Source organism: Varroa destructor, unplaced genomic scaffold (assembly GCF_002443255.2).
Source record: "Varroa destructor unplaced genomic scaffold, Vdes_3.0 BEIS01000003.1, whole genome shotgun sequence".
NCBI lineage: Eukaryota > Metazoa > Arthropoda > Arachnida > Mesostigmata > Varroidae > Varroa > Varroa destructor.
Window position 1 is genome coordinate 19,155,350 of NW_019211456.1, and position 26,565 is coordinate 19,181,914.

Below are 26,565 nucleotides of genomic sequence, written 5' to 3' on the forward strand. Positions count from 1 at the left end.
TATGTATATATATATATATATATATAATATTACGCTATAGAACACAGCTAACGCAGTAATGGTAAACAGTTGTTTATGCCAGCGGCCTTTTTAGTGTTAGTTGCGTGGTTTGCGTATGAAAAAATGACGTATTTTTTTGCTGGCCTAGGGATGACGACCAATATGCAAAAGCTATGATGCTAATGCACCATAAAAGTATTACGTTCCGAGTCTTAAGCAGGCCCGCCACATGCTTTTACGCAACAGAGCTGCTGATAAAATCGCCACTATAGAGCCTTTTCATCGCGCTACGCACAAATGAGTTAAGCAGTTATCAGCCTCTAGAATTAGTGCTTCCAGCACCAACTTAGCTAGCTATATCCGATTAGATCGATCTTGCAAACGCAGTCGTATATGCAGGTTTACCACCACCATGAAACCTTATTGAGTCATAGCTAGGCATTGATAAATGGAATTGTTATGCTGGGACGTTTATTCAAGAATACGCAATGGGCGTCCATCAACAGAATTTTTAATTGGCGAGTCTGGTTCTCATCACTGGGATACGACTAATACAAACTTAACCTAATGAAATCGTTTCTTAAAATTGTCGAGAGGGCCATCTATAATAGAACTACTAATACTTTAGATAGATTATTGGATCATTTAATTTTTTATTTTAGTATACTAAAATTTCACAGAGTGACATGTTTCCGGTGGCCAATGAAGGTTAGCTGCTTGCTGAAGCACTTCTATAGAAACTAAGTTGTTAAAAACCTGTAAGGATTGCGGCCAATTCATTCACATGATTAGCAATTGTAAGAACGTACCCAAACGTATCAGCTATAATGGATCTTACTCAGCTACTTCGTCATCCTGACTATTTTGAGTGTATGAAAAAAAGCCCGGATGATACGTCGACTTTTCAAGAAGCGAAATCCAGTGTCGCGGTGGTTGATACTGTTTCATTGACGGTTCAAGCTGAGAGGTCCGGTTGACTCCTCTGATCGAAGCAAATCGTATACTACTACAGTGCGGACTGCTACAGCTGACAGGTCAGCCAGAGCGCTGAGAGTAATCTTCCCGGTACGACCTCGATTCCACCATAGTTCATTACGTCAATGAAGCGTAAGAGGAAGATCGTTAAAAGCACTCTGGATCACAAAATTAATGGGTACATTTTTGAATTTGGCGTTTAGTGTTTTCAGCGTGGCATACTCAGGAGAGGAGGCTAAATGTTTGCAGAGCTTCGCGGGCGGCTTCTGCTATACTCAGCATCAACGCGAGAACCATATGGACAGAATCAATATTACTAATATATGAAACTCTGAAAATAGCGGAGAGTGTAAAATGTGGTATGATACTTTTTAAACGATAAATAATAGCACTGAAACTCAAGAAGACTCGGGAAATCCAGGAAACTCAAGATTTCAACAACCTTCTTTGAGATCTAGATTTAATCTGGGGGTTCTAAATGAAACATAGTTAAAACGTGTTGATTACGCCAGCTATGGTGGTTGTGGATTTTTGTAGTCGTGAATCCGAAGGGGGCGGCGCCAGGATAAGGATCTTTGTGCAGTCAAGTTCTACCGTACTTTCGACAGTAATAAGAAGCAGTAATGACATTCATGTTTAGTCAGCTGGCATCCGTGAGACAGAATTTAATTTTTGAGAGGTATATTGTTGGTTTTTATCCTAGTCATTTTGTTCAACATAACACAAGGTAGCTGCTACAAGTTCTACTTGTCCTAATTTATTGGAAGGTGACTCGGACGTAAGTCTTCTCGGTAGGCTTTCCTGTGAAAAATACGTGGTGTTTTTTCTTCAGAAATATCTACTACAGTACAAACAAGTTTACTCGCCCGCCTTTGAAGACTTGTGTCGACCATATAATTTTGACAAACTGTGACTGATTTCCTTATTTAGTTGACGCGAATGTGTCCATAATCCGATACTGACAATCTATCCATTGACCCAGGCTTCTTTTCTGATAGATAGAGGTACGCAAAGACTACAGCTCCGCTAAAAAATCGAGACGAACTTAGCCCGGCCACCAACTACCATCCAGCACCGAGAACTATTTGCCCAAGGTTTTCCAAAGTTAATGATTAGCGGACCTGATAAACACTTTAAGCCTCCCAGGTTTTTGACTTATTCAATTCAATTTTGGAATTTCTGATTGACTAAACCGGATTCGCACATTTTTAGCAAAGGTCGTCGATGCCATTGAAAATAGACAGGTTTGGCTTGGCACGCTTTTCAGTGTTGCGGTCGCCTTTAACTGCGTAGTTGTTAGATCTCCTCCCAAATCTTAAAATGTTTGGGATACAAACCGACAGCCACCGATTGCTTCAAGGTATATTTCTTAAGAACACAACGGGCAGTATAGATTTATCATGTTTAGTGTGCCTGCTGTGGAGTAGAAATCAAAACGGCTTAAAGGTTGAGTCCGATCTATACATGTTCATCGTCTTTGGCAATTCCATCCTGTTTAAAATCTGGGCGGATCACATGTGTAAAACCATCTCTTATGCGGATGACTTTTCGATATTTTCTCTCCCAGAGGCCCAGGATTGCTATTGATACATGAAATGTCTTAAGCGTATGAAAGAAGCTATTGAAACTCTCAAAACATTAAGTTTTGTTGTTAGCGCCAATAATACAGACCTTGTATTGTTTTCTTCATTTCGAAGAGTTATCGATAAACAACACCTTGTACTTCTCAGGACTCAGCTTTTATTATCCGGGCTATTATTTGTTTGGAAATACTTCAAACGTCGATGAACTGGCAGATTTATTTAACAGCTCAGGCGCCTAATTGTTATCCCATTATTGGGGCACTGAGAAAGCTGGGGGATATTAGTGTTTCCACTGAAGGTCCTTTTCTTAGTTACAAAATACTCTTGCTGCCGGTGCTGTGTTTTGTACGCTTGTACCGTTCGGGGAGGTGGCTATCTGAGAATATCTCGTAGAGTTCAAATCATACAGTAGGTTGCTATAAAAGCAATGTTTAATACACAGTCTCTGTGGATGACCTTTTTACGTGGAACGGACAGCTCTCTGTCCACAAAATTGGCAGCATGCATCTTGCCTGCTTGCTTTTGGGACGTCAAAAACCATCATTCCATTAAGAATGTTAGAGGTATCGTCGTCGTCGGCAGCTTTAACTGTCGCGCGACCACGTTGAAGGCTTCTTCGTTTCTGTATACATGCTATTGCTCGACGCTCACTATCAGCCTGAACACCTCTCTACCTACTCAACTCAACTAAAAGAGGGTTTATAAAGAACGTAAGTCAAATAAAAATCAGATAATTATACGAAAAAATGTGGAATTGTTTTCAGCTGTTACTGACAATTTTGATTGACTTGTAATATTGCAACAATTACGCAACGGCACGTTATTTTTGCCAGCACTTGAACCTTATCAAGACTGCATTTTCCTAAGCAAATTAAAAGTTTATAATATACTGCTCCGTTTTCCTTAAGTGACCTAGAGGCAATGTGCTTCTTTAAATCGTTGTAAGTAGTGTGTAAGCTTGGCTAGATTTGGTTGAAGGTCACTGCGTTGAAAGCGCTTGGCCTATCAACATTCTAAAACTGTATGTGATAGTCTGAATCCACCAGAGAACCGCCATTAAGAAATAAAAGAAGGCTACAGTTGCCTACAAACATGAAGTTCTATAAAACCTGTAATAAAGGAGCTTTTTTTTTACCAACAACAAAAACAAAACGGATTGTTAGAGGCCACTGTGTGGGGAGACGTTTAACCTCTACGCTTGTCTGTTCGCACCCGATAAATATTCGCTTCAGACGCGCTTACTCTCAAAAATTTCACATGCAACATGCAGCCACAGACTTGAAAAGATACTGAAAAATCGTGGATTGTTACAGGGCACTTGGTTATTGAGACATTGTCAAGGATACCAATAATGCCGGCCCCCATCAAATGCGAAGGAATGGCAAAGCACTGTGAGTGGCACTGAGTATTGAATCATATTGGCCTAGCATCATTTTGAACCGCGAGTTCATATTAGATATCTTACGTGACAGAAAGAATATAATCACACGATTTTATAGACTTAATCAGCTCAAAGCAGTGTGAATTTTGGATCACGCTTTTATTTGGATAAACATTTTTACAGTCGATATGATTTCAAGAACAGCAAATAAACATGGCATATATATGTACCTAAAAAAATTGTTCCGAATTTTACGTCCGGTGCCGCCGTCAAGTCTTTCGTCATACGTTCGCTCCCAGCACAACGCGAATTGCGTCCACGCTGAGATTTGAACTCTTACCACCACCGACCCCTCTAATTATTGTATATATATAAATAGTAAGCACGCTATCCCTTACCCCGTTACAGCGGCTTTTTATGCATTTACTCTGGTTGCCATATTCCGAATTGGCCGTGCTTCGACACGTACGACAAAACAAACGAGAGTAACTACGAAATCGAATTGGCTAACTGAAAGAAAACTAAAGCGTTAAACTCGATCGCGTTTTTTGCTACACGGTTACCGAAGCAGATATTACCCCATTCAGTAGAGATTCCACTGAAAGCCAATGACTTGGGAATATAAGTGCCCAGTATACGATTTGAATCGATCATGTTACAATGTATGCCTTAAAGGGGAATAATTGCTACAGAATACAAAATATTAAAATGTGTATGTGTATCCGATGATATTGCTGCTAGATCTGCCTCGTGGCTAGTGATATCTACTTGTTTATTTGTCCGTCTGGTCTTAAGGTCCGTTTTTATCCGCGCATTTCGATTTGAACCCAATCGAACACCGATTCGGTTCATGTACGTTATCTCTTAGATGTCAGTTGAGAGTCAATTTTTACGTGGGGTCTTCGAACTCGTAGGAAAAGAATGGTTCACCCTACAAGGTGCCTTCTCAGTTGAGACTTTGATAGCTCTTTGTAAGCTGAACCTAGCTATTAAAGGCCATGTGTATGAATATTTCCAAAGAAAACTCACATTATGTATAATGGATGTTATGGCTAAAATAAATTAAAAAAATAAGGCATTCTGACCTAAGTATTACACTTATTAATGAAAAATACGACAGCAAACGACATGTTGCTACCATCTTCAGGTCATCTCGATTATAGAGTACAATATATGAGCCCATTCGCAATGCATACAAATATATAAGTGATTAGATTCATGACCAAAAATACAGAGAGTGAAAAGCAAGCCATGAGCTTGTATTATATAATACAGCTATTCTGAATTACTGTATATGAACATAATAACTGCTGCGGTCTTACGTTAGTATTTTTTTCCAGATATATCGGCCATATCTTGTAGATATCATGAGAATTGACCTATTAAACCATCGTCAGTTCATTACAAAAATACTTCGAATACTAACGGTTTATGAAGCACAGTAGCTTGTAACCATTTATTTTTCATTATTCTTTAGTAATAATTTCGGCAGTTTTTTCTACTCACTCGCTTCGAAAATCCCACGGATACACTTTTCTAAGCGTTCGTACAGTTTATCTAGCATGTCTCCTGAAAAACCTCCTTATAGAGTTATCTACCCTTATCCGTAACTAATTGTGACAGTCGCTTTAGAACTCGCGAGTCATTTGTAAGGTTTCGGCAAATGCTGTGTAGTCTTTCTTGATTTTACTCATATCACCAGCGTCACCCTCTTCCAATAATGATACGCACCTTTCCATTCTTCTAAACAAATCTTTGCATTGCTTACTTTAAAGATTAATGAGGCGAGCTTCCCGAATACTCTGCCAAGTACGGATGGTGCCTGTCTATGAAGGCAGTATCCAGCTGCATCGTCACGTGGCATGCAAGAGTAGTAGTGCGGGAATAATAGCCCAGTTTCGTAGTCCAATAGGCCGATTCCCTTGGAGCGACATATTTGGCTTTTTTGCTCCTGTTACGGCTTTCGTTCAGCGTTGACCGTCATACAAATTAGCGTTGCGACGATAATATATGTAAATTATGCGCAGTACTCAAATTTCCCGAATTCCATGCATTTTGATCGATATGTAGCGAATTTTCAAACGGAGCCTCCCATCTAGTCGCAAGACGCGTTTGTCGCACTTTGTAAAGAAGGTTTGCGTGTGGGAAAATTGTTTCGAAGAATCTATTACCGCAGTTAGGCTTTAACAAGCCATTGAGGAGTTAACCCGTGTATGAGCTGCATCTTTGACACTGCCAGCCACTTACCAATACGCATAAACTCTGATAGCGGTTTGATCGGGAGGCAATCACACGAATGCCCATATATGATAACTTCTTTTACTATTCGACTTCCCCGAAGCTTATGTGAACATCTTTATATCAGGTGACCGTCAATCGAATAAAAAAAGCTTCTACAATACCTAGCGATTTGTTCAAAGACCAGACCGAAGAATATATTGTTTTTATTGTTTCGTACAAGAGTATGGGTAATCATCAGAAAACCAGTATAATAGAAAACAAATTGGCCCGTTAAAAGTGTTTTTTAAAATTATTCTTAAGGCAATACCAGCAGATTTGGAAATATCGTAAATTTTAATTTGCGCCCTTATTATTATAAATAATAAATAGCGCCCGTATTAAGCATGTGTGCCAATCACGTTATGACACGTCAACGACACGACGTCAGTGTAATCAATTATTTGGAGCGATAACGTTTATAGAAAATAGAAGAATTTTCAAGAACTTTAAAGGGTGGCTGTAGATTCAAATTCTATAAAACAGCTAACAAAAAGTGTCGTCTTACAGGTCTATCTCTGTTCCGTATGAAAAGCGTAGATTCGATGAATTCAAAGAATGATTGGTTCTATACTATCGTAAATAACCAGTGCTTATTATCATGTACAATTTAAAAAAAAAGTGGGTTAATACTCTTTACTATACAATAGTTACGCAAAATGCCGTTTGCCGGAATAGATAGGCCATATACAGGAGTTATAAAAGCAACAATAATAGCACAAACAAGACGAACAAATAAACGAATTCGAAAAATTACGTAGTCATATGCCATCAAAACTTCAACAACGCTAAGGGATAAGAAGTGACAATGTTTCAGTATAAATAGTTTTTTTCTTGTTAACAGTATACTATACCCTATAGATTTTTTGTGTTCCTACACCGAATGTATTCATACACATTCTATCTACGTAAGTTCTATTAAAACTCTATAGGTTAGAGCTCTGTAAGTTCTATTAAAACTCTGGATAATATCACTCTTCTAGTGATAATATTTCGATCACCCGACAGCTACACGCATAAAAAAGTGCGGTTTTTAGCGGCTATTAAAACTAAAAAAAATTCCAGTTCACTGCGAAATCGAGCTATTGTTCGAAGGTCTTTATATAAAGGCTGAATGTTGGACACACATTAAAATCATCCGACCTTAGTTCCTGCTACTTGCTATAACGAAACTGACTGGAGCGACACCATTAAGGGTTGTTAAAGTTAAAAGAAAATTAAATGGTACACTACCTATTTATTAATAACGTATAATTAAAATCTAGGATAGTGTTTAACAGGAGAATGATCCTAGAATGGACCCCAAGATTAGACACTGTCCATAATTAATGCAAAAACACGTGAGAATTCCGAGCAACAAGTGCTGTCCATTGTATCAGACAAATAGTGCTTTTAGTAACGTAACCTCTGCTGATAACACGTGCTGCCCTAAGCACAGAGCTCGGCTAGCAGACGCCTCATAGATGACTGTCGCCAGTCGGCTACAGGCGGCAGTTTTGAATTTGAGTTCTTCCGATTGGAAAACGCAGATTTCTTTGTAAATGGCGCCTTATAATTATTTCTTTTTGCAATTCAAACACTTGCTGCAATTTTCCCAAGGCAACGAACTCAATTGCAATCGCTTCTTTGTGCTGCTAGGGTTTTTCGATTGTTTTAATATTTGAGAGTACCAATCCTATTTTGAATTGATAATTATTTCTATATTGACTCGCAGTGTCTTGAAATGACTGTTGTAACACTTTGCCTGGTACGTGTTTATTTTCGGGTTTAATTGTGAAGAAAGCATGCTTGTCTAGCATGTTAAGCATATCAGAACGTGACGCACTCTATTTCTGTGGGCGTATGAGGCATAGTATATCATAAAAGGGAACTAGATTGTGCCTGTTGTTTACTTCGTAGTGCGGTGTCAATAATTTGAATTTCACAGGGATTATAAACGGTCAACTGATAATTCTGACACGTAATCCTGCCAAATGATAAACGATATAGCTTATATTCGTTCTGTGCCGACGACAGCAAGCGTTAGTGCAAGCTAAGTCTGGGGTCTACTAGAAATGACTGGATTATTACATATTTGAACGGACGTCCTTGGACTCATAATAATGTTAACTAATTTCAAACATACATTTGAAGTTTGTAAATAATGTAGACATTTAATCTGTTCTCTTAAGTGTGTTCTTTAAGTGATTTTTGTGAAACAATTTGTAGCTCTACAGCTTCTACGTGGAATAAACCCAACACTTTTTCATCATGTTACATTTCATGTAGCTAAAATAAGTCAACTTTAAATAGTATTTTTAGCTTACCTTAAAAACAACACAGAACTGTCTCTATTTGGGCACCTTCGTATTTAGGTAAAGTAGACGATACGAAGTATTATCTTTTAACACCTATTTGTTTTCAACCAAACCCGAAGTAGCTTTTAAAAGTGAAATGAATCACAGTACAGCAATATATTGTTGAAAATTTATTGTTTTCTATGGGTAAATAAGTGCCTTCACAAAAATGTGACTGCATTTAATAAAAAAATGGTATAAATAGGTGAGGACAAATTACGCTTGTTTATATAGTTCCTTGTTGACCCTGTTGACCAAAGAAACTGCACATGTATCCCCAGGCATCTACCCCTTAACAAAATGCACAACTTAATCGGTGCTATAGCTATAGCGCCACTGACAATATATTATTACAAGCAGGTAAATTAAGTTTTACACGTAAACGATGCGAGCATCTGTTTTGCCACACAGCCTATAGAGACACCTATCGTATCAAAAGAGATAAACCAGAAATCCATACTATTTGCATGACGCCAAAAAACAAGCCTCTTGGATTGCAGGTGATCTGATGGGGCGAGAGAGTTCCGTCAGCTTACGCCTAGTCCCGACAAATTGTTGGTGCCAAAGCTTTTGTTTCTAAACGCGCGCGAAATATTCGCATATTCGCAACTGAGTGGCTGATCAACCATAGTCTGCCGCTGTCTTCGTATGGGCGCTGTGTAACTGATTTGCTCTTTCCGGTAGTGAGTGTGTATCGGTAGTCGTCTCAAGGCAGCTGAGAGGTCTGGCTGGATGGAAGGGACGATCATAGGGACCGTTTCGTTAGTGATCACATACACACCAGTTCAGATTGTGAGGAAGATTACGGGATAATTACCATGTGATATTTTCCCAAAACGAAAGAACAGTGCTATTTCGAAAACGACTATGTGCTCTTTCTAACTGGAACGATGGACGGTCCGATCAATCGGCAAGTGCGGGTAGGGAAGAGGATGATCTAAAACAGGCGGTCGAATACGTGAGTGTGTTTACCTCTGTGATACTTCTGATTCGCTAAGAGGTTCCTGTCTCTTTCAGCACGGATCGAGCGCGTATAGATTGCCGCCAGCAGTTCAACAAATAGATCGCTTCACACGTCTGAAGTGATCGCGGACGAGCCAGAAGACATTAAAGGCTTTTGCTTTGAGCAAAATTTAGGACTACGGGAATGTTTAATGCATCGGTGCCGTGCATATACTCCGCCCCGGCCAAAAAGACCATGGGCGTATCGATGTGTTGGTATAGCGCAGTTCTTATATGTGTGAATGGAAAGCGTATTAAGTAAGAGCCGTCGTAGCTTGGGTCTAGATAAGACCTGAACGGAGAGAGACATCGAAGCGGTAGTTGACATCGAGCAGCTGGTTTCTTGTAAGGTTGTAATGAGCGACTCGAAAGGGAAATTCATTAGCATCTACACGCGCTTGCGTACACGAAAACATCTATACAATTTCCTTGTGCCCTAGACAGTCAGCATGAGAAAAAAGAGCAACGATTTGTAAAGGCCCCTGTGCGTTACGCCCCTCGCTGTCATCGCATTCCACTAAGTCAGGGATGGCCTGACCTATTTACACGATGTAATTAGTCTAAGCGTTGGCAACACGATAACAGGAAACGTACTGGAATATGACCACTTAACGGTAACTCGATTTACAGCAACGAAATCTATTCGATTAGCGAAGTGATCGATTGATGTATACCAGACAACGAAGTTGGGTATCACAAATAATAACAAAGCACCTGTAGCATGATGCTGAGTGTCCATCGAAAACCGATATGGATCTAATTGAAGACGACAACTCAGAATCGTCGGCTTCCAGCATCGATTTCCAGGACCTTACAGACTGGATTGTAGAACAGGTCATTGATGCCAACACTAATAAACACGTTAAGCTCATTTATCGTTACCGTAAATATATTGCACAGGGAAGTTTTGGAAGCGTTTCTAGAATACTGACTTTCCAACGTCAGCGACTGGCCCTTAAAGAAATCAATCACTCGAAGGCGAAATTACTCGAAGTAAAAATAATGACTCAATTAAATCATGAGAACCTTATAAGCATTGCGTATCATTGCAACAAAAAAATGGGCGGGAACCGTTATCGGACCTACATCTTTATGGAGTATATGCCTAAAACGGTTCACGCACTAATTAATGAAACAGCGGACACGAACGGGAAGCTTGATGAGGTAACTTGCGCTATCATCGTTTACCAAATACTTCGTGGCTTGGCATATATGCACCGTCGAGATATTGCCCATCGAGATATTAAGCCGCGTAACGTTCTCCTGCATGCAGGCAAGATGAAAGTGAAGCTTTGCGACTTCGGAGCAGCGCAGAAGATAACTGATGCAGCTGAAAGGATAACCTACGTCTGTTCGCGATGGTATCGGGCTCCGGAGCTACTGCTGCGTAACAAAAATTACGATTGTAAGGTCGATCTGTGGTCAGTAGGTTGCGTTCTTGGCGAGATGCTTCTGCTTCGGCCACTTTTTGTCGGAAGTGACACTGTCGATCAGCTAGCAGCTATCCGGGACGTAATTGGAGCACCGACCGAAGAGGAGCTCATCGCCATGCAACCAACATGCCAGTATAATTTATATCCAAAACCAAAACGAAGGCATGTTTGTTCTGCGTTTGATGCTACCGTCGCCCAATCCATTCTTGATTTACTTGATTCATTATTGCAGTATGATTCAGCTAAACGCCCTTCGCCTTGGACAGCCCTGGCTGAACCTGTGTTTGACACACTCCGCACAAAAGATAACGTCACTACGTACCCGCACCTATTTAATTTTACTCAGGAAGAGCTCGAATACAATCCCGACATTAATAAAAAACTTGTCATTGTAAAGTAACTATAAATTGAATACACATTCCGCCATATTGGTTAGCTGTAGAGGTTATAACAATAAAATATTTTCTGTATGTGCAGTGTTGAGTTACTTTTTTATTATTTTTATTATTTCGTAAGAAATGAATAAAACTATTTTGATTCAGTCATGAACTAAAGTATAAACTGTTCAGTCTATACAATGGCATGACTAAATGTTGTATGTTAGGGACTAGCCACAGTAAGATGTTAGAGAAACTCAGATATGTTTGTAGAAACAGTGTAAGCAGATATTTCTATTTTTATTTGTATCAATAATTATTATTTGTAGTAACATGATGTATCCAAACTTCGAAGGAAAAGTATCGTACTCACAGGCGGGTACAGAACAGAAGAGTGTATGATTTTCTAAGAAAATCTTGGGCATGATGCGTTGACAAAAAATGGATCTACATAAAAAACTTCTCAAAGATGATTATTCCCAATAGCTTCCCTTACGCAAGGGGACGAAGAGACTACGTAGATACGCAGCGAACTGCCTCACTTGAAACTTTAATAGAATGGATGCGACGGGATCTATACTGACAGTAGCACAACTGCTATTATCGTTAACCACGAACACTTGTCAATAGAAAACGAGTGGCGTTTTATTCATTCTAATTATTTTTACTTAAATAATGTAAGATCGGATTCAAATTCACCACAGCTCAAAGTGCTACGCTCGCCTATGCTTTTGCTTTAGGCACGTCTTTGTTAGTTCAACTGTGAATCAGGGCGTGTAATATTTTAGTTTTATATAATGCTACATGGGAAAATTAGCTTGATTTACATATCCTTCTTTCTAGATTCCTACCAAAATTGAACTACAACATAATTAAGTTCCATTGTAACGGGTTCCAGTGCGACCTTTTTTTTCATATTTTTGAAGTGCGTTTTATTTTATTCAAGAATTATCTATGGAAACACTGTAGTATAGCTTTTACTTTAAAATCCGTAGAACGTTATATTGGTTATATGGCCTCATATTTCCTTAATTCTTTCGTTTGCGTTTTAGCCTATAACAACTACTATATATGGGAATAATTGACGATATTATCGAAGCATATATTGAAATACGCAGGCACGAAGGTCTTTTGTACTAATGTGTCAATTTTCTAGGAATCGGACAGCTATAACATAATGTTTTGCTTTAACCACAGTGAATCACTGCTGCAATTCTGTATTATAGTTTGTATTTTTTTTTGTTTGGTATTGAAACTATAGTTAACTCTATAAAATTTAGTTGTCAATAGGTGTTCCCTATATATGCAACATGCATTGGATAGCTTTATGCTGTACTCAGAGATCTAACGTAACTAGTAGCGCATTCGTAATGGCACATCCATAAATAGAACAAAAAAAAAGCTTGCAAACTCCTCCTACCGACTCCCTTTAGAAACTACTCTCGCTGCTGCCATTGCTGTTAGCTCCCAGCTATTAACCCTGTATAGACCATGGCGCCTTTACTGCACGTTTAGTGTCGAGGCCTTCGAGTAAGCCTAAAAAAGCCTAGATGAAAAACAAGTAAACTTGTGAAATACCTCTCAGCACCTAGAAGTTAAAATAAAAACACACCAAATATGTTTCTAAGTAGCTGCTGAGACGTAGTCAACATATATCAACTGAAAAAGCAGAAGAAAATTACTGTAATGAACGAAAGAAAAGCATTATTAAGAGAATAGATTCAAAAATTGGTTTTCTGAATTTGCAACCCAAACATGATCGAAAGATTACAATTTCTAATAGTTCGTCCGCCAAAAAATGGGTGGTCTGTAGTTCAGGCGAATGGAAACACTCTTTAACTATCCTCAAGAAGACCTTTGGTCGCTACTGTAAATCTTCAATTATTAAACTCAAATGTTCCAGCAAACTTAAAGATGCGTCAAGGATCATTTACGTATAATACCTTCGACGATTTAAAATGCATCCTACGATTTTATCAATGTACGCTGAATTAATGGTGTCGAGTTAAACAAGCATACGATATAAATACAAAATAAGCATAACGCTTTCGATGTTTTTTTTTTCCGAATTAGGCAGTGTTGTGTTTTGATAGGCTAGTTTCTTAAATCTGCATTACGTAATGGCCTCTATTGCTTTATTTTAAAATCTCAATGCAATACTGTAATAGGTAATAGCAGTATTGTTTCATGTACGATTGTCAACAGAATCTTTTTATGAGCCCAGTAAGTTCATTCATTGACGAAACATTTTTATATCACTACTCCGAAGCAAGATTCGTTTATTTATTTCAGCCGCAGAGATATCCTCTGTATCTCATGGTACTTTCTCTTTCAGATAATATCATTGGAGGTCAATCAGCACTGGCTCAACCACCAACATAAAGCAGGTCTAGCCGAAATTAATCTTTTGGAAATGGTCCATGAAGTTGTTTATCCACTCAGTATCGGCATATTATAAGTAGGACAAACATAACGGTGAGAAAAACGCCCATAGGGCAATACGTCTACGTAGTCATTTTCCCGCCTCCGTTTAAATCTAGACCTCCTAATTACACATACGCTAAAAATTCAATATTCAGTGCGTGTAGAGAAGGGACGCTAAAAAGACTGCCACTGTCACACTTTTCCATCATCATCGACACATTGATCGTTACCTGTCCATGCAAAAAACACTATCTATCTACGTATAGGCAATTCGTCTACTTCTTTGGGGATTCAATAGCGGCTTTGATCGATCTTTTTTGGACTGTAGCAGTTCTTGTAAACGGATAAATATCTTCTCATTTCCTAACCATGAAGGCATAGTTAAAGGCATCCGGGCGAAACAAGACACTCTAGCCACTTCCGTGAAGCTGTCAAACACGTTCGATCGGGGTCATTATTGATTTTAAAGTGTGCTTCGTTCCTGAAAAATCAGTCTCTACCTTCTTAACATTTAGGTCTAACATACTCTGAAACTGTTAAAAGCTTTAGCAGACTAATTCTTTCGCAATGCTTAAAAAATAAACAAATCCTTAGAGTCAAATATAGGACAATAGTATACATACTTTGGGCTAGGATCGAAGCTAGAGAACCATGCAAAAAGGTAAATACCTACAGTTAAAATTCGCTACTTCGACGCGGTGAAGTTTCCACCAGTTCTTAACACAGTTCAAAGTTTTGCCCTGGCAACGAGTCTGTGCCATCGGAGGGGTAACAGAAAGGCCGAAATGATGATGACCTGTAGGCTAACCATGTTGTCGAAGTACTCCCTAACCAAACACCTTAGACTAGAGGGTTAAATCTAAAATCCTGCGTAATAATTATTTATAACTATCGGGCAGAAAGCAATAGGATTGTAACTTGGCAGGCTCCGCTAAACGTACCCGCATTTCGTCGACTTCAGCTTTGAGAAGCTTCTTTCGCATTCGCTTAGTCAGCCAAGGAATTAATATGGGTATTTTCAACAGAAAGCCGGATGTTCGAAGCTTCGATAAATGCTGGTCTGTTCGATTTATAGAAATATGGCGAAAAGATAATCCTTGTCAAGAATAAAAACAATAACACAACGAACCCAATTAAAAATCGTATAGTTTTTGTTACTATCGATCAAATTGGCGGTAAAGGGCCGACTGGAATGATAACATATTTTGCGCGAGATGTGCTAGAGACGGCGCGAACTACTTACCTATGATGCAATGATTCTGCTGAAAATTGGCTTGCCATAACTGAAATTTTACTATGTTGATACAACAGTAAATAGAAAAATACTGAATATATATTGCTGTTAAGGATTGTATTTAGGCGTTTTCTCGAAAGGGTAATTTTCCTAGATGTAACTCTTAGATGAAGCTAGCATTACAACCTCGAACGAACATTTATCAAATACGTCAAAACGGGCAATAAACGAAAAGTGCAAGTACATATCACCATAACTTTACTGGAATCGAATCTCACGCACTTTTTATGGAAGACCTTTATTTAAGTGCCACCTGGCGTTGCTTTCAGTTTTGAGTAATTCTCCGTTGCCGAGTATTTTTTAAAAAAACAGTAGAGTAATGATTGCGTGGACAATGAGAAAATTTTGATTAGAGCTGACCAACGCACTCGCGGAATCTCTCAGCACCACGGGCTACTTTTGCTTTCAAGCCCCTAATAGTAAGTAATACAACATAGGGGCCTAGAAAGGACCGGGTCGAGCCGTTCCGTTGTTTACAGCAACTGAATGAATTTATCCGGCACCCGTTATACATAACATTTTTAATACGTAAATGTCCATTTTACGTCAAATTCTCGTGCTACGTATGCTCGCATGTGCACGGGTTTATTATTGCTAACTGCAGATTATGTAGTATTGTTCCATTATGGCGCAAATTCAATGTATTTGCTTAATAAAGTTAAGACCGCGTGTTTGAAACTGCTCGTAGACACCTTTGCTCTGTACCGAGAAGGCTAACTGTCTAAGGCGATATTTAATGCTAGTGCCATATAAAAAACGTGGCACATTTTCTAGGTCACTTACTGTTAAAGGCTCAATTTCAGATATAGATTTTTCGAATAAAGGTTACGAATTTAAGCTGATTATGTTGAGACCTTTATTGTAGCATAAATTGTCTTCTTCACCAAGTAAGTAAAAAACTTTATCACCCTATTCAGTTATCGATCAATGTAGATGTAACAAGTTTGCTGCATTGATTAGGAGTTTCATCGTTCGTTGAACCCAATTTGTTTTTTTTTTTATTTTTCTCTATTGTTTGCACGAAAACATTTAAATCTAGGTACGCTGAGAGCCCGAAAGAAAAACTACCGTTATAACCTCAAAGGCGTTAGGTTAATTTTCCAGATTTAGGTTCCACTACTAAAATTACGTGGTATCTATATAGGTTAAGGCTGGGCGTTGATACGAAATATAAAGAGTAAGCATAAGCTACTCCAGCACACACATTGTGCAATGAACAACAAGAGTGATACGATACTAAAAGCGACCACGATACTAAAAGGGCGTACTGTTCCTTGCCATATATTTGCCACACTGGCGTGCCGCTAGGGCATGCGACGATGGCTTTTGGGATTAGCTTGAACGTCCGAGCAAACGGAGAGTAGTTATGCAGTTACTAAACAGATATCGATATTTTGCGCCAAAATTGAAGAACTAATTGATAATTCTCCACTCTGCCCTGTATTTATACACCTTGTATCTGAATCTGCTGACAATAAGGCTTACAATGCGTTATTTCTTTATCGTTTAATAGTTGATAAAACCGAGTCTGCGGACAATGCCGATGACCAATGAAATTATAACGGATGACGTATCGTTTGATTTTGTATATACAGTAGATCTGTAGTGCAAAGCCAACTGGGGTGACGCAGGCGTTCAGGAAGAAACGTACTACACTCAAAAGGTCACCCACTTGTCGACTTCATATGAAATATTACATCTTCAAACTTACTTAGTGACAATTCTACGTAAATTAAATTGTTCAGATCGTAGCTTGATGAACGCTTAGAAGACTCATATATAATCATGTCGAATTGGTAGCACTTCATTGAAAAATATTAATATCAATCCTGTTACTTTCTCCACATTTATACTATATACTTCGTTCATTTTTTTTTGGTTAAAATCTGCTGCAATCGTTACTAACGACTAACAAAATATTTTGCTAACGAAAACACTTTAAATAACATCTTTTATCTATAACTGTACCTATTACGTCTTCCATCATATTCTTGATGTTATGTAAGCAAAGTAAGTCGGATCAACCAAAAAAGCTCGATTAAGCTTGTATTGCAAAAGCCCTAATGTGGATCAATTTTCAGATTTTCAGTTCAGATATATAGTGCCTATAACTTTCCCTTTCCCAACACTTAATAATAAAGAAAATTCGTACTTCAATATTATCGATTACTATCTTTCCTCGTGGTTCGCTTTTTCACTAGAAAAGAAAAATAAAGAAAATGAAATTAGGCACTATCACTTGAGCGCGCGGGATTAAAGCGATATTTGAACACCCAATCAAAAAACACGGAATAGAGAACTATGATAGCATTTTGCTAATGTCGTATTTTATGTTTGGCGGATTCATTAAGTAGATCTACAGTTCGTATTAGTTAATTATAGGTATGGAAATTTCTTTACATCAGAAACGTTAATCTACGAACGTAGAGCAAAATTAGCCATAAAGATGACGTAGTGGCGCTAGGTTTGTCTCCTTTATGAATGCGCAACAGCTTTTTTCTTTTATTACGTAAACAGTGTCAAATATACCAATAAAGGCTTTACAAAATTTATATTAACACGCGCCTGACATGAAACAATTCCTAAAATAAAATTGGTCCACTTTGTCATCAAATAAAGAAAACTAGAATTGCGTTATTTTTCAACACTATTTCTTCTTGCAGTTTGCATAATTTGAATAATAAAAACAAAGAAAACCAAGATCAGATACGATGACATGAGGGACGAACTTGGCTGAAGACTAAGGAACTTGGCAAAAAGAGAGTTTCTCGCTTATCTTGGTGATTAAATAACAGAGAGAAAAAACAATAAACAATTTTAACCATAATACTCGAAAAGTTTGAAAATGAAATTCCGAATGGGGTTTGTCAAAAACAAAACCAAATTGTGTACAGTTGGTCTTGTTGACACCATATTTTTTCTAGTAGTTACCGAGACCCGTTTGAAATCAATGAAGAACCACTACCCAAAATTGGCATAAGTAATAGAAACCACTACCGTTTTTTCGGACAATTATAGTAGCAATAATATTTCGTTTTCATTATTGCCAACGTGGCACAATGTTACCCGAGGTAGAATAAGCCGTGACATTTTTCTCGAATAGCAACCATAGCAATTTATAATACAATCGAAATACGGCACCATATTTGTATTCAAAAATAAGTTCTAAGTTATGACTTATACTGACACACGTTTGAATAAATATGACCAAATAGATGGAGCACGATAAGCCATTTGAGCTCAGAACAGTTAAAAAAAAAGTGGCTTAAGGTTTGCATGATTCGTGCCATGTGCTTTGATAGTGCCTATTTTACTGCCTATGAATACACAGCAGCTCCGGGACGTGTCCTAGGCTTGCTGTCCAATTCTTGGTTTCACAGGACCAAATCGTTTGAACTTACCAGCAACTGCTTCAGCAAAGCTACTTCCGAATATAATCTTGATAGGCAAACTTTATTTGCTTTTTAAACGATTACTGGATACACTCCAATGAAAAATAACGTTTATCGTTCATATAAATTGTGTGGTATGGGTAGATGGCAGGTCTTGAAACAACAACCACGGTATTCCTCAACACTAGCCTTGGCCATCAGTAGACTTATATTAAATATTACATGTGGACGCTTTTTTTGGTATTTATCCGCTATTCAAAATGCTGCTTAAGGTCAATGGTGTTTGATTAGAAGACGTTCGAATTATGGCAAAGGTAGAAAACCGAATGAAGTGCGTCAACGCAGCAGTACGTAAACCGAACATTAACTCCACACCTATATAATATTTTCTGACTATGATACTGCAACAGCTTATAAGAGAACTCTGTCGTAGTGCTGATTTTTCAGGATAATGCAATGCACCTTGCTTAGATTTCGAAAAATGCGGACAATGTGGGATCCACGGGATACAGTTTTTGATCACAAACCTTGCATTCTCAAGGGAAACCTTAGAAGACTATGGTAATGCAATGACATCTCGTGTTTTCATCATGTCAAACATAAATATGTATTTGAAAATGAGTAATAAAATGTCGTAATTTATTAGCATCATTACAACTGTCAACAAATCTATGATGTGGCGAGCCCAAAAATGTACTCTTATGCCTCAGTGAAGTATCGGAATAAGAACTGCCCTATTTCTTTTCAGACTCAATCATGGTGGGGTCAATTTCAGGTGCCTTAGCCTCGTTTTTGATCCTTTTGTTGATTTCCGCCTTTAATCCCCGTTCGAGTTCGGTCAGTTTCCCTCGGTCGCTCTCACTCAGTGTCCTCCTTTCATTTTTTGAGCCATCTCTTTTCCTCTTCAGGTGTAGTCTTTTGCGTCGGGTCGATCTCACCAACGGTTGAGTACTTAACGAGGATGCTCCATGCAGCGTCCGCGCCTCGTCTGGTCATACCCACGCGTCAAGCGGCGTCCTTGAAGAAAATCTCTGCGTCAGCCAGAAACTCTACACAAAAAAATGCACTGACGGCTGTCATTTTCGATGCCAACTTTGTCATATGGGACGAATCCGTTGCACAGGGCGTCGTAGTTGTTGTCCGCTGACGAGCGTTAGACCGATTGTGTCGCCGACCTTGTTGCCTTAGAGTCAAGATCGTCGCTCGTGGATTAGCGAATTGCGACCGAAATCCGTTTCTCGGTGTCGCTACAGGCCGTGGAGCCGCAGATGGTCTCATTATGGACCGTTGGCCTTTCGTTCTTAATACCGCAATTCCGAGTATCACCAGCACGACCACAAATACACTAGCTTTTGGGTTCATTGTATCAACGGATTAAATGTGACGAAATAATATATGACAGTCGCTGCACAAATGAAGTGAGCAGTCGTTTTATTCCCAGGACCACACCTACTTATTTACTTACTCCACCTTAGGACAACCGAACCCTGATACATTCTTTCCCACACTGTTGCACGGTAGGCGGTATAATGTGATTTATACTGATTGACCGCACGACCAATACTATGCGTGCGATTGTTGCACCTAACGAAGATCTGTGGAGCTTCGATCATTATGTAGCCGCTATGGCGACTGATGATAATATTAGTCACACTGTCATGTTGTCGCTGACCAATTCATTATAGCAATAGATCCCAGCGGCATTTTGGGCAAGGTCACCAGCGCAGTGCCTCAGGCCAGCTCAATGGAAAAGTTGTCAATTGGCATAAATTCGTGATCGGTCCACCCGTTTTGGAGTAAAGCCACATAACCAATGTCCCACAGCGAGCATGAGCAGAGGCACAAGTTATAAGGGCACAATTCTAGATTTTCATAAGCGGAATTTATCTCATATTTCCACAGCTTCTTTTTAAATTTGTAGCGCCAGAATTTATCTGAAAAAGTTTGCCTGGCAGAACGCAAACAGTAGCAACTGTAGTAGTGGGAGGTTTCCGGATCAAAATGCATTCGGCATGCATCTGATTGAAGACCATTTATTGAAGCCTCTGAAAGGACAATGTGAATACTACATATCTACATATATAAATATATATATTTCATGGACCGCGTTTCGTATTCTTTAGCCTAGCGATATGCTCAACTGATAGTACTCAACATAATAGCTATTATAAAATTTTATTGCGAGCTAGAAACATTGTATAGAAATTTCTGCCTCTTGATAAGCGCGGTCTTCAGTAATACTTGGTGGGAGCAAATTCTATTAATAATTTTACATAAATTGTACAAATACATATCGCATGTGCGATTCTTACATGTAGCAGTGAACGTATACTTCGACACGGTATTAAACATGAAACTTGGAAGTATATGGATACATCTGTATAGTATGGTACCATATTTTAGCACGCTTTGTCGTCACATTGTAGTCTCACACAACTGCATAACTTTGTTTTAAAGTAATCGGTAAAGCAAAGCCTTCATAATGATAGAAATAAACTACTTTTGTCGAAAAGCAACAACTTCTATTGCAAGCGACCATCTCGCTCAGCAAATGCCCCAATTTCATTAAGACTACTTTTGGGTGCGGAAGTTTTTGATCACTCAAGTAAAGACAGATTGTTCAACAAGATAATATCATTGTACCAAAAATCCTATAATAAGTATTTAGTTCGAACTTAAGCTACGCTAGGACCTTTTCGCCTCTATGTCTTCATTTCGATCACAAGCTTCCACAGCACAAGTGCAATTGGACCTAACGACCGATCACACGTTCCATGCCTGGTCATATACGTATCTGCTAAAGTCGTCAGGATCCAGAGAACGTATTTCGTGAGTTTTCGTTAAGATCTACATTGTGTATTGTGCAAGCGTTCACTCGGTGAAGGCACAGAAATAACTGGCACGTTATTTTTTGATAGTTGCCTTTGATACTTCGTATGTGCTCCAGCTGCACGGCCAAAACGCTCCGCAACGCTCCGACCTGTAATCGATAAAACCTTTGTATGGGAGAAAAATATTGCTTTTGAATTTAAGAAATGATGGCACCCAGATTAAAACGCTAACCGTGTTCGCTTTATTTGCCATCAACAGGTTCACGGTGTTCGTATCACAACTTCGATAGCTGCCACCCATTAGACTACTTGAACAAAACATTGCAACGAATAGTAGAGTCACAAATGCGCACCACGCATCTTCCCCAAGGTGTGGAATTGTTGTTCCCTTATATATTTACGTATGTGTTGAGGTACTTAGCGGTTCGCTATATTCAAACTCAGCCACACAATCAGTATTTTACCGTATATTGCAGTAGGAACATGCGCTTCGCTGGGAAGCCTTGCATTTCACAGAAGGCGCGAAAAGGCTCATCGAGGACATCTGGATAAGGTTTAAATAAAAAAAAAAGTTATTATCGTACGTTTAGCACATTAATAAAATCGCAATGTATATTTATATAGGCTACCTTTAGGTGTAATAATAATTGCGTGCAAAAAAAAGGCATGCACAGCGAAGTTCGATGGACGGAAACAACTGAATGCCGTCTAAAATACAGTGTATATAACCAAGTAGTTATCAAGGTATTTTTCACTATCAGGACCCAGTAATGTAGGTACTAACGTGCCGGAGTTAATTACTGTGTTGGTACTTTGAGGATTAAGATCATATGTAATTTCTTTCAACTCTGATTAGAGGTCGTCTAGAATTTTGTGATCATTTTTTGCCTTGTCAATCTGCTTTCATCTCTTTCTGCTATTCAGCTTTGGCACAGTGGCAAGCCCTACATCTAGCCATGGAGTGATAGCTATAGCTGAGCAACACTCAATTAGTAGATCCGATTTTTCAATGCTGATTCAGGATAAGCTCATATAGAAAGCAAATAGTAGCGTAATTCGCTCATATAATGGCGACGCGCGCCCAAATATTCCGCTGTGTTCGCTAGTTTCGCTAGTGAGGTTGTTATCCAAATGTTAGTATTTGACAAGATGCAATTTCTGGCGTCTATTATGTTTTTAACTACGGAACTCCGCGTCAGTATATCATGGCGATTATTGGAATTACATTATAAGGGAATAACAAACTGATTATTTAACCTATTTCATCTGTATTGGCAAGGAACCTCATCCAAGCGAGAGCGACTCGTATGAGCTGTCTCCGAAATCTGTTTTTCCGATATGGATATTGTGCCTTTAGGTTTGAATATGCCTTCGTTGTACGCCTAAACACAAAATAATACCGCAATAACCGCTAGTATTTAGCTGTAAGACTTCTGATACGAACGCAGTACTGCCAAGCTTGTTCATATTTTTTTTACCGTCGCCAATTAGGTCTGCGGGGCTGCCGATGTCCCAAAGTAGATGCCGAAACTACTGCATTAGCATTTCAATTTTACAGTCAATTACTTATCCAAGGTTTTGGTTCAAAAAAACAATAATTAACAGATTTGACAGGCGCTGCTTGACTGAACCGCCTGAAACTGCTTGACCTTTCCCACTTAATCCATTTTGGTTTTTGAGAATTGTATTCGTAATGCTATCGCTTACAGAGGTGATACATCGATGCTTTTCCATATTGAACCTACTAGATTGTCCCTGATTATTGAGACCTTCAGGACACTTGGTCCTGCGTAAAGTAACAATAAAACGGAATTCGCAACATTTCGTTCACCTCGGAGAGTCATCGATACACAGCACATGACACTTGTTGGGGCGCAGTTTACGTTATGTCGATGAAATGGCAGGAGCACTTCATGGCTCAATCGCCGAGAGACTGACAAGTTTTGGGAGACTCGTCTTTTAAATAAAGATTTCGCTTTCTGTCACTGCTGTGCTATGTACTTCAAATTTGAAAAGTACACCATTTCAGAATAGTTCACAGGACTCAAAGAACGATGCGCTAGTGTTTGGCAGGGCCCAAAGAATTTCTATTATTAATGATCGGCAAGGAACTGCTCTTTGTGGATAAAAGAATACATGCGTGTCGCCGCCCTGTTAGCTTTTAAATAGCTAAAAGATATTTCTATCTCATAGGCGATCGCTTTCTTGCTTACCTCCGCGATCAGCCGCTCTAATCATCGCGTCCAACGACTGACATTTCCTTTACAGCTAACAAATCTAGCTGACATGGCTTCGTCGTTTGCCATTTTCCGTGAATTCGGATTTCTTTTCCTACCGAGGTTCAATGCATTCACTCAATTCAGCAAAAGGGTTTACAGTGGAGCTTCTGAAATATGTAAATGGTATGCAAATGGGATACTTATGACAAATGGCAACTGTTTTTGTTCTGAATAGTACTGGTGACTGGTTATAGTACATTATGATACAGCACGTTTTGTGTAATGTAAAACTTCTTTTGTCATTATTTTTCTACTAACTTAGGGCTTCTCAAAACTGTAGTTTCGTGAATAAGTTGAAGTTTATGTTTTGTTTTACGCACCATTAATATACTGTCACTAATCGTACGCCACGCTCTATATGCTTTATTTTTTATGTGTCGCTTTTTTTTTTGATGACGATTGTGCTTAGCAAAGGATTTCGAACGTCTATACGATACATTATTGCATTGCAATTTGTGTATCGGATTGCTGTTCTTTAGGGCATCTAGTTGCGTTACCGATCACGCTGCTCGTGCAAAGTACATTGGTAGATGTCAAGTGGCGATGGCTGCAAAATCATTCAAATAACTTTTTTTCATTTGTAAATGTTTCTGAAGGGCTACGGAGTTAGGAATTACCTCTGAAACAGGCCTTGCCGAGAGACCTCAGGCCTTGATGAGCATAGGACATGTTAGACAGGCGTCGAGCGCCAGCATCGTGTCAACATGTCGACATGCACAACAGCCTCAGCTCCACAGCGAGAACGGTTGCTCTCATCACCACGACAATTTAGTGGTGGTACCAGTACGTTTTTTGCCGATGCTACCTAAAAGTGCACGAGCATTTTTGTTACGTTCAGGGCCAAACCCTGTGGAGGAGAGATTATAACAATAGCATATATAGCTCGAGCCGTGATATCGAACGTTGTTGCGGTTCGTTGTCCATCCTCCTTTCTGAGCCATAACCGTCTTTTCAGGGTACCAAATAACCAAAGTAAACAATCAAATCTATAGCGCCCAGTTGCCCTTTCCGTTACAGGTCATCCCCGCTCCGTACGTGAGTCTAGAGTCAGCGTATTGTCTGCAAGGACAAGTCATGAGATCGTTTCGACCAAGCTTAAAACAACTAAAACGATGCCCGTGTTTCACAAAGCCGCTAAGGGCCATGGAGATGTTATGACAGTCGCGATATAAATGACAATGGTTGTTTGTGGATCGATTCGCTGGCCACCTGTAACAATTATCAGTGCCCGTCCAACTCGTTGAAGTGCTCATTTTTACATTTATTTTGCGCCTTTAGGTTGTAAGAAAATTATGAATATTATTGCGTTCAGAAATAGTGCCGTGGTGTATGGTGCTCATGTTTTTTGGGGTCAACTGTGTACCATGTACTCTAACGCTGAGGTTGCTCGTATAATGAAAAGCGGAACACCGCCTAAGTGATTGCGGACCTGTTACCGTTGTTGCATAGATTTAGATAGCACTAAGATCACTGTGAATACTTCTATTGACTCTCATATCCATGCGTATATTGTTTTTCGTGGAAGACTATTATATAAAAAGCATCGGCGAAGATGTCGGAATTCACGGCTCGTCGTGCGATGTTCGGTATTAGAAGGTCAAACTTTTTTACTCTAGTTTTACTCGGAGGACTCATATGTTATCTATGTTTCGGCGCTCTCATATTTACCTATTTCGAGCACAACCATGAGCAGCAACTTCGCGATAACTTCCGTCATTTTCGAGCGGATTTTCTAATAAAACACCGTAACGGCATTAACGATTCGGATCTCGAACGATTTCTGCACGAGGCGCTCATTCTTCAGCAGAACCGGATTGATCCAATAGCAAATGCTAGTGATCTACCCCTGTGGACATTTTCTAATGGTTTGTTATTTTGTACAACGTTGATTACCACCGTTGGATACGGCAGTGTGACGCCGTTAACCTCGTCTGGGCGAATACTTTCAGTGTTGTACGCCGGCTTCGGTATACCTCTGACTTTGCTGTTGATGGGTGCTATAGTCGAGCGGCTTCTGCAACCCTGCCGAGGCCTTATACACTACCTGGGGAAGCATGGTCGAACGTCACCATTAGAACGGAAGATGATCAACCTTTTTGTGGTCGGTCTCCTATTCAGTGTCTTTTTTTTGTTGCTGCCAGCCGCCATCTTCACTTATATTGAGCCAGATTGGAACATCGTAGACTCGTTATATTACTGTTTCATCTCACTGACGACGATTGGCCTCGGAGATCTCGTGCCCAAAGGAGATCGGCGCAGCTTCACAGCTCACGAATGGTATACGGTGTCAGTATCCGTTTACCTCTTACTAGGTATCTGCTTCGTGCTTCTTTTACTCGCTGTGTTCTATGATGTGCCTCAGCTTAATCTTGGCGCATACTTTCTCCTTAGCAGCGATTTGGAAACTATGGACGAAGAAGCCACTGAAAGTGTCACGGTTTACATGTCCGTCAAAGAAAAGTCGAGACTATTTGAATCGATTAACAAACAACCCGCTCGCAAGCTCACCATGTAGTCAAATGAATTCCAGCGGAATATTTACCATTCAATGCTTAAGCGCATTCAAACAAATTCACGAAGTTCTTGACGCACACGTCTTTTTATCTGATTTGATATGCTAACTGAGGAAGTGTTACTCAATAAACTAGCACATTTTCTACGATGATACTGCGTGTAATTACTCTAGGACAACCGTTTATTACGAAATTATACATTCAAAATATGATAAACGTAAGCACACAAAGAGCAACACAGCCGAGCAACAGGCCGAGCAAATGAATATTTTCCCCTTTATAAAGGTGTAAGTATTTCTATGTTTCATTCTTTCAATCAGACGCACATTGCTTTTTGTTTAGATAATTCAGCAAAATAATCTACATATATTTAAATTGATAAAAGTTTAAAAATCTTTGTTCCCCAAATTTGATTAGAGTGGAAAAGTAGTTTAGCTTTTAAATTATTTATTTTATTTATATTTAATT

General features: G+C 39.2%; 1 protein-coding gene and 1 long non-coding RNA gene across 4 annotated transcripts in view; one reads left to right on the top strand and one right to left on the bottom strand.

The window, feature by feature from the left end:
- LOC111248062 (potassium channel subfamily K member 1-like) overlaps positions 1–26,249 on the top strand; it is a 107,752-nt gene extending 81,503 nt beyond the window's left edge. The window contains exons 6-7 of one of the 3 annotated variants that reach the window (XR_015324616.1): positions 13,700–13,839; positions 21,565–21,579. Coding sequence is in view for 2 of the 3 variants with exons in the window: in XM_086984798.1 (XP_086840924.1) it covers positions 25,137–26,099 (963 nt within the window). In the remaining variant the exon portion in view is untranslated. Of the gene's footprint in view, positions 1–13,699; positions 13,840–21,564; positions 21,580–24,201; positions 24,368–24,601 lie in introns of those variants that run through there. The other 2 variants (XM_086984798.1, XM_022799790.2) reach the window with 2 other exon arrangements.
- On the bottom strand, positions 19,081–24,190 carry LOC147756632 (uncharacterized). The gene is made up of 2 exons (XR_015324642.1): positions 23,519–24,190; positions 19,081–21,849 (listed from the first exon to the last, which is right to left on the bottom strand). It is a non-coding gene; the product is annotated as an uncharacterized LOC147756632 (long non-coding RNA).
- Positions 26,250–26,565: the final 316 nt, after the last annotated feature.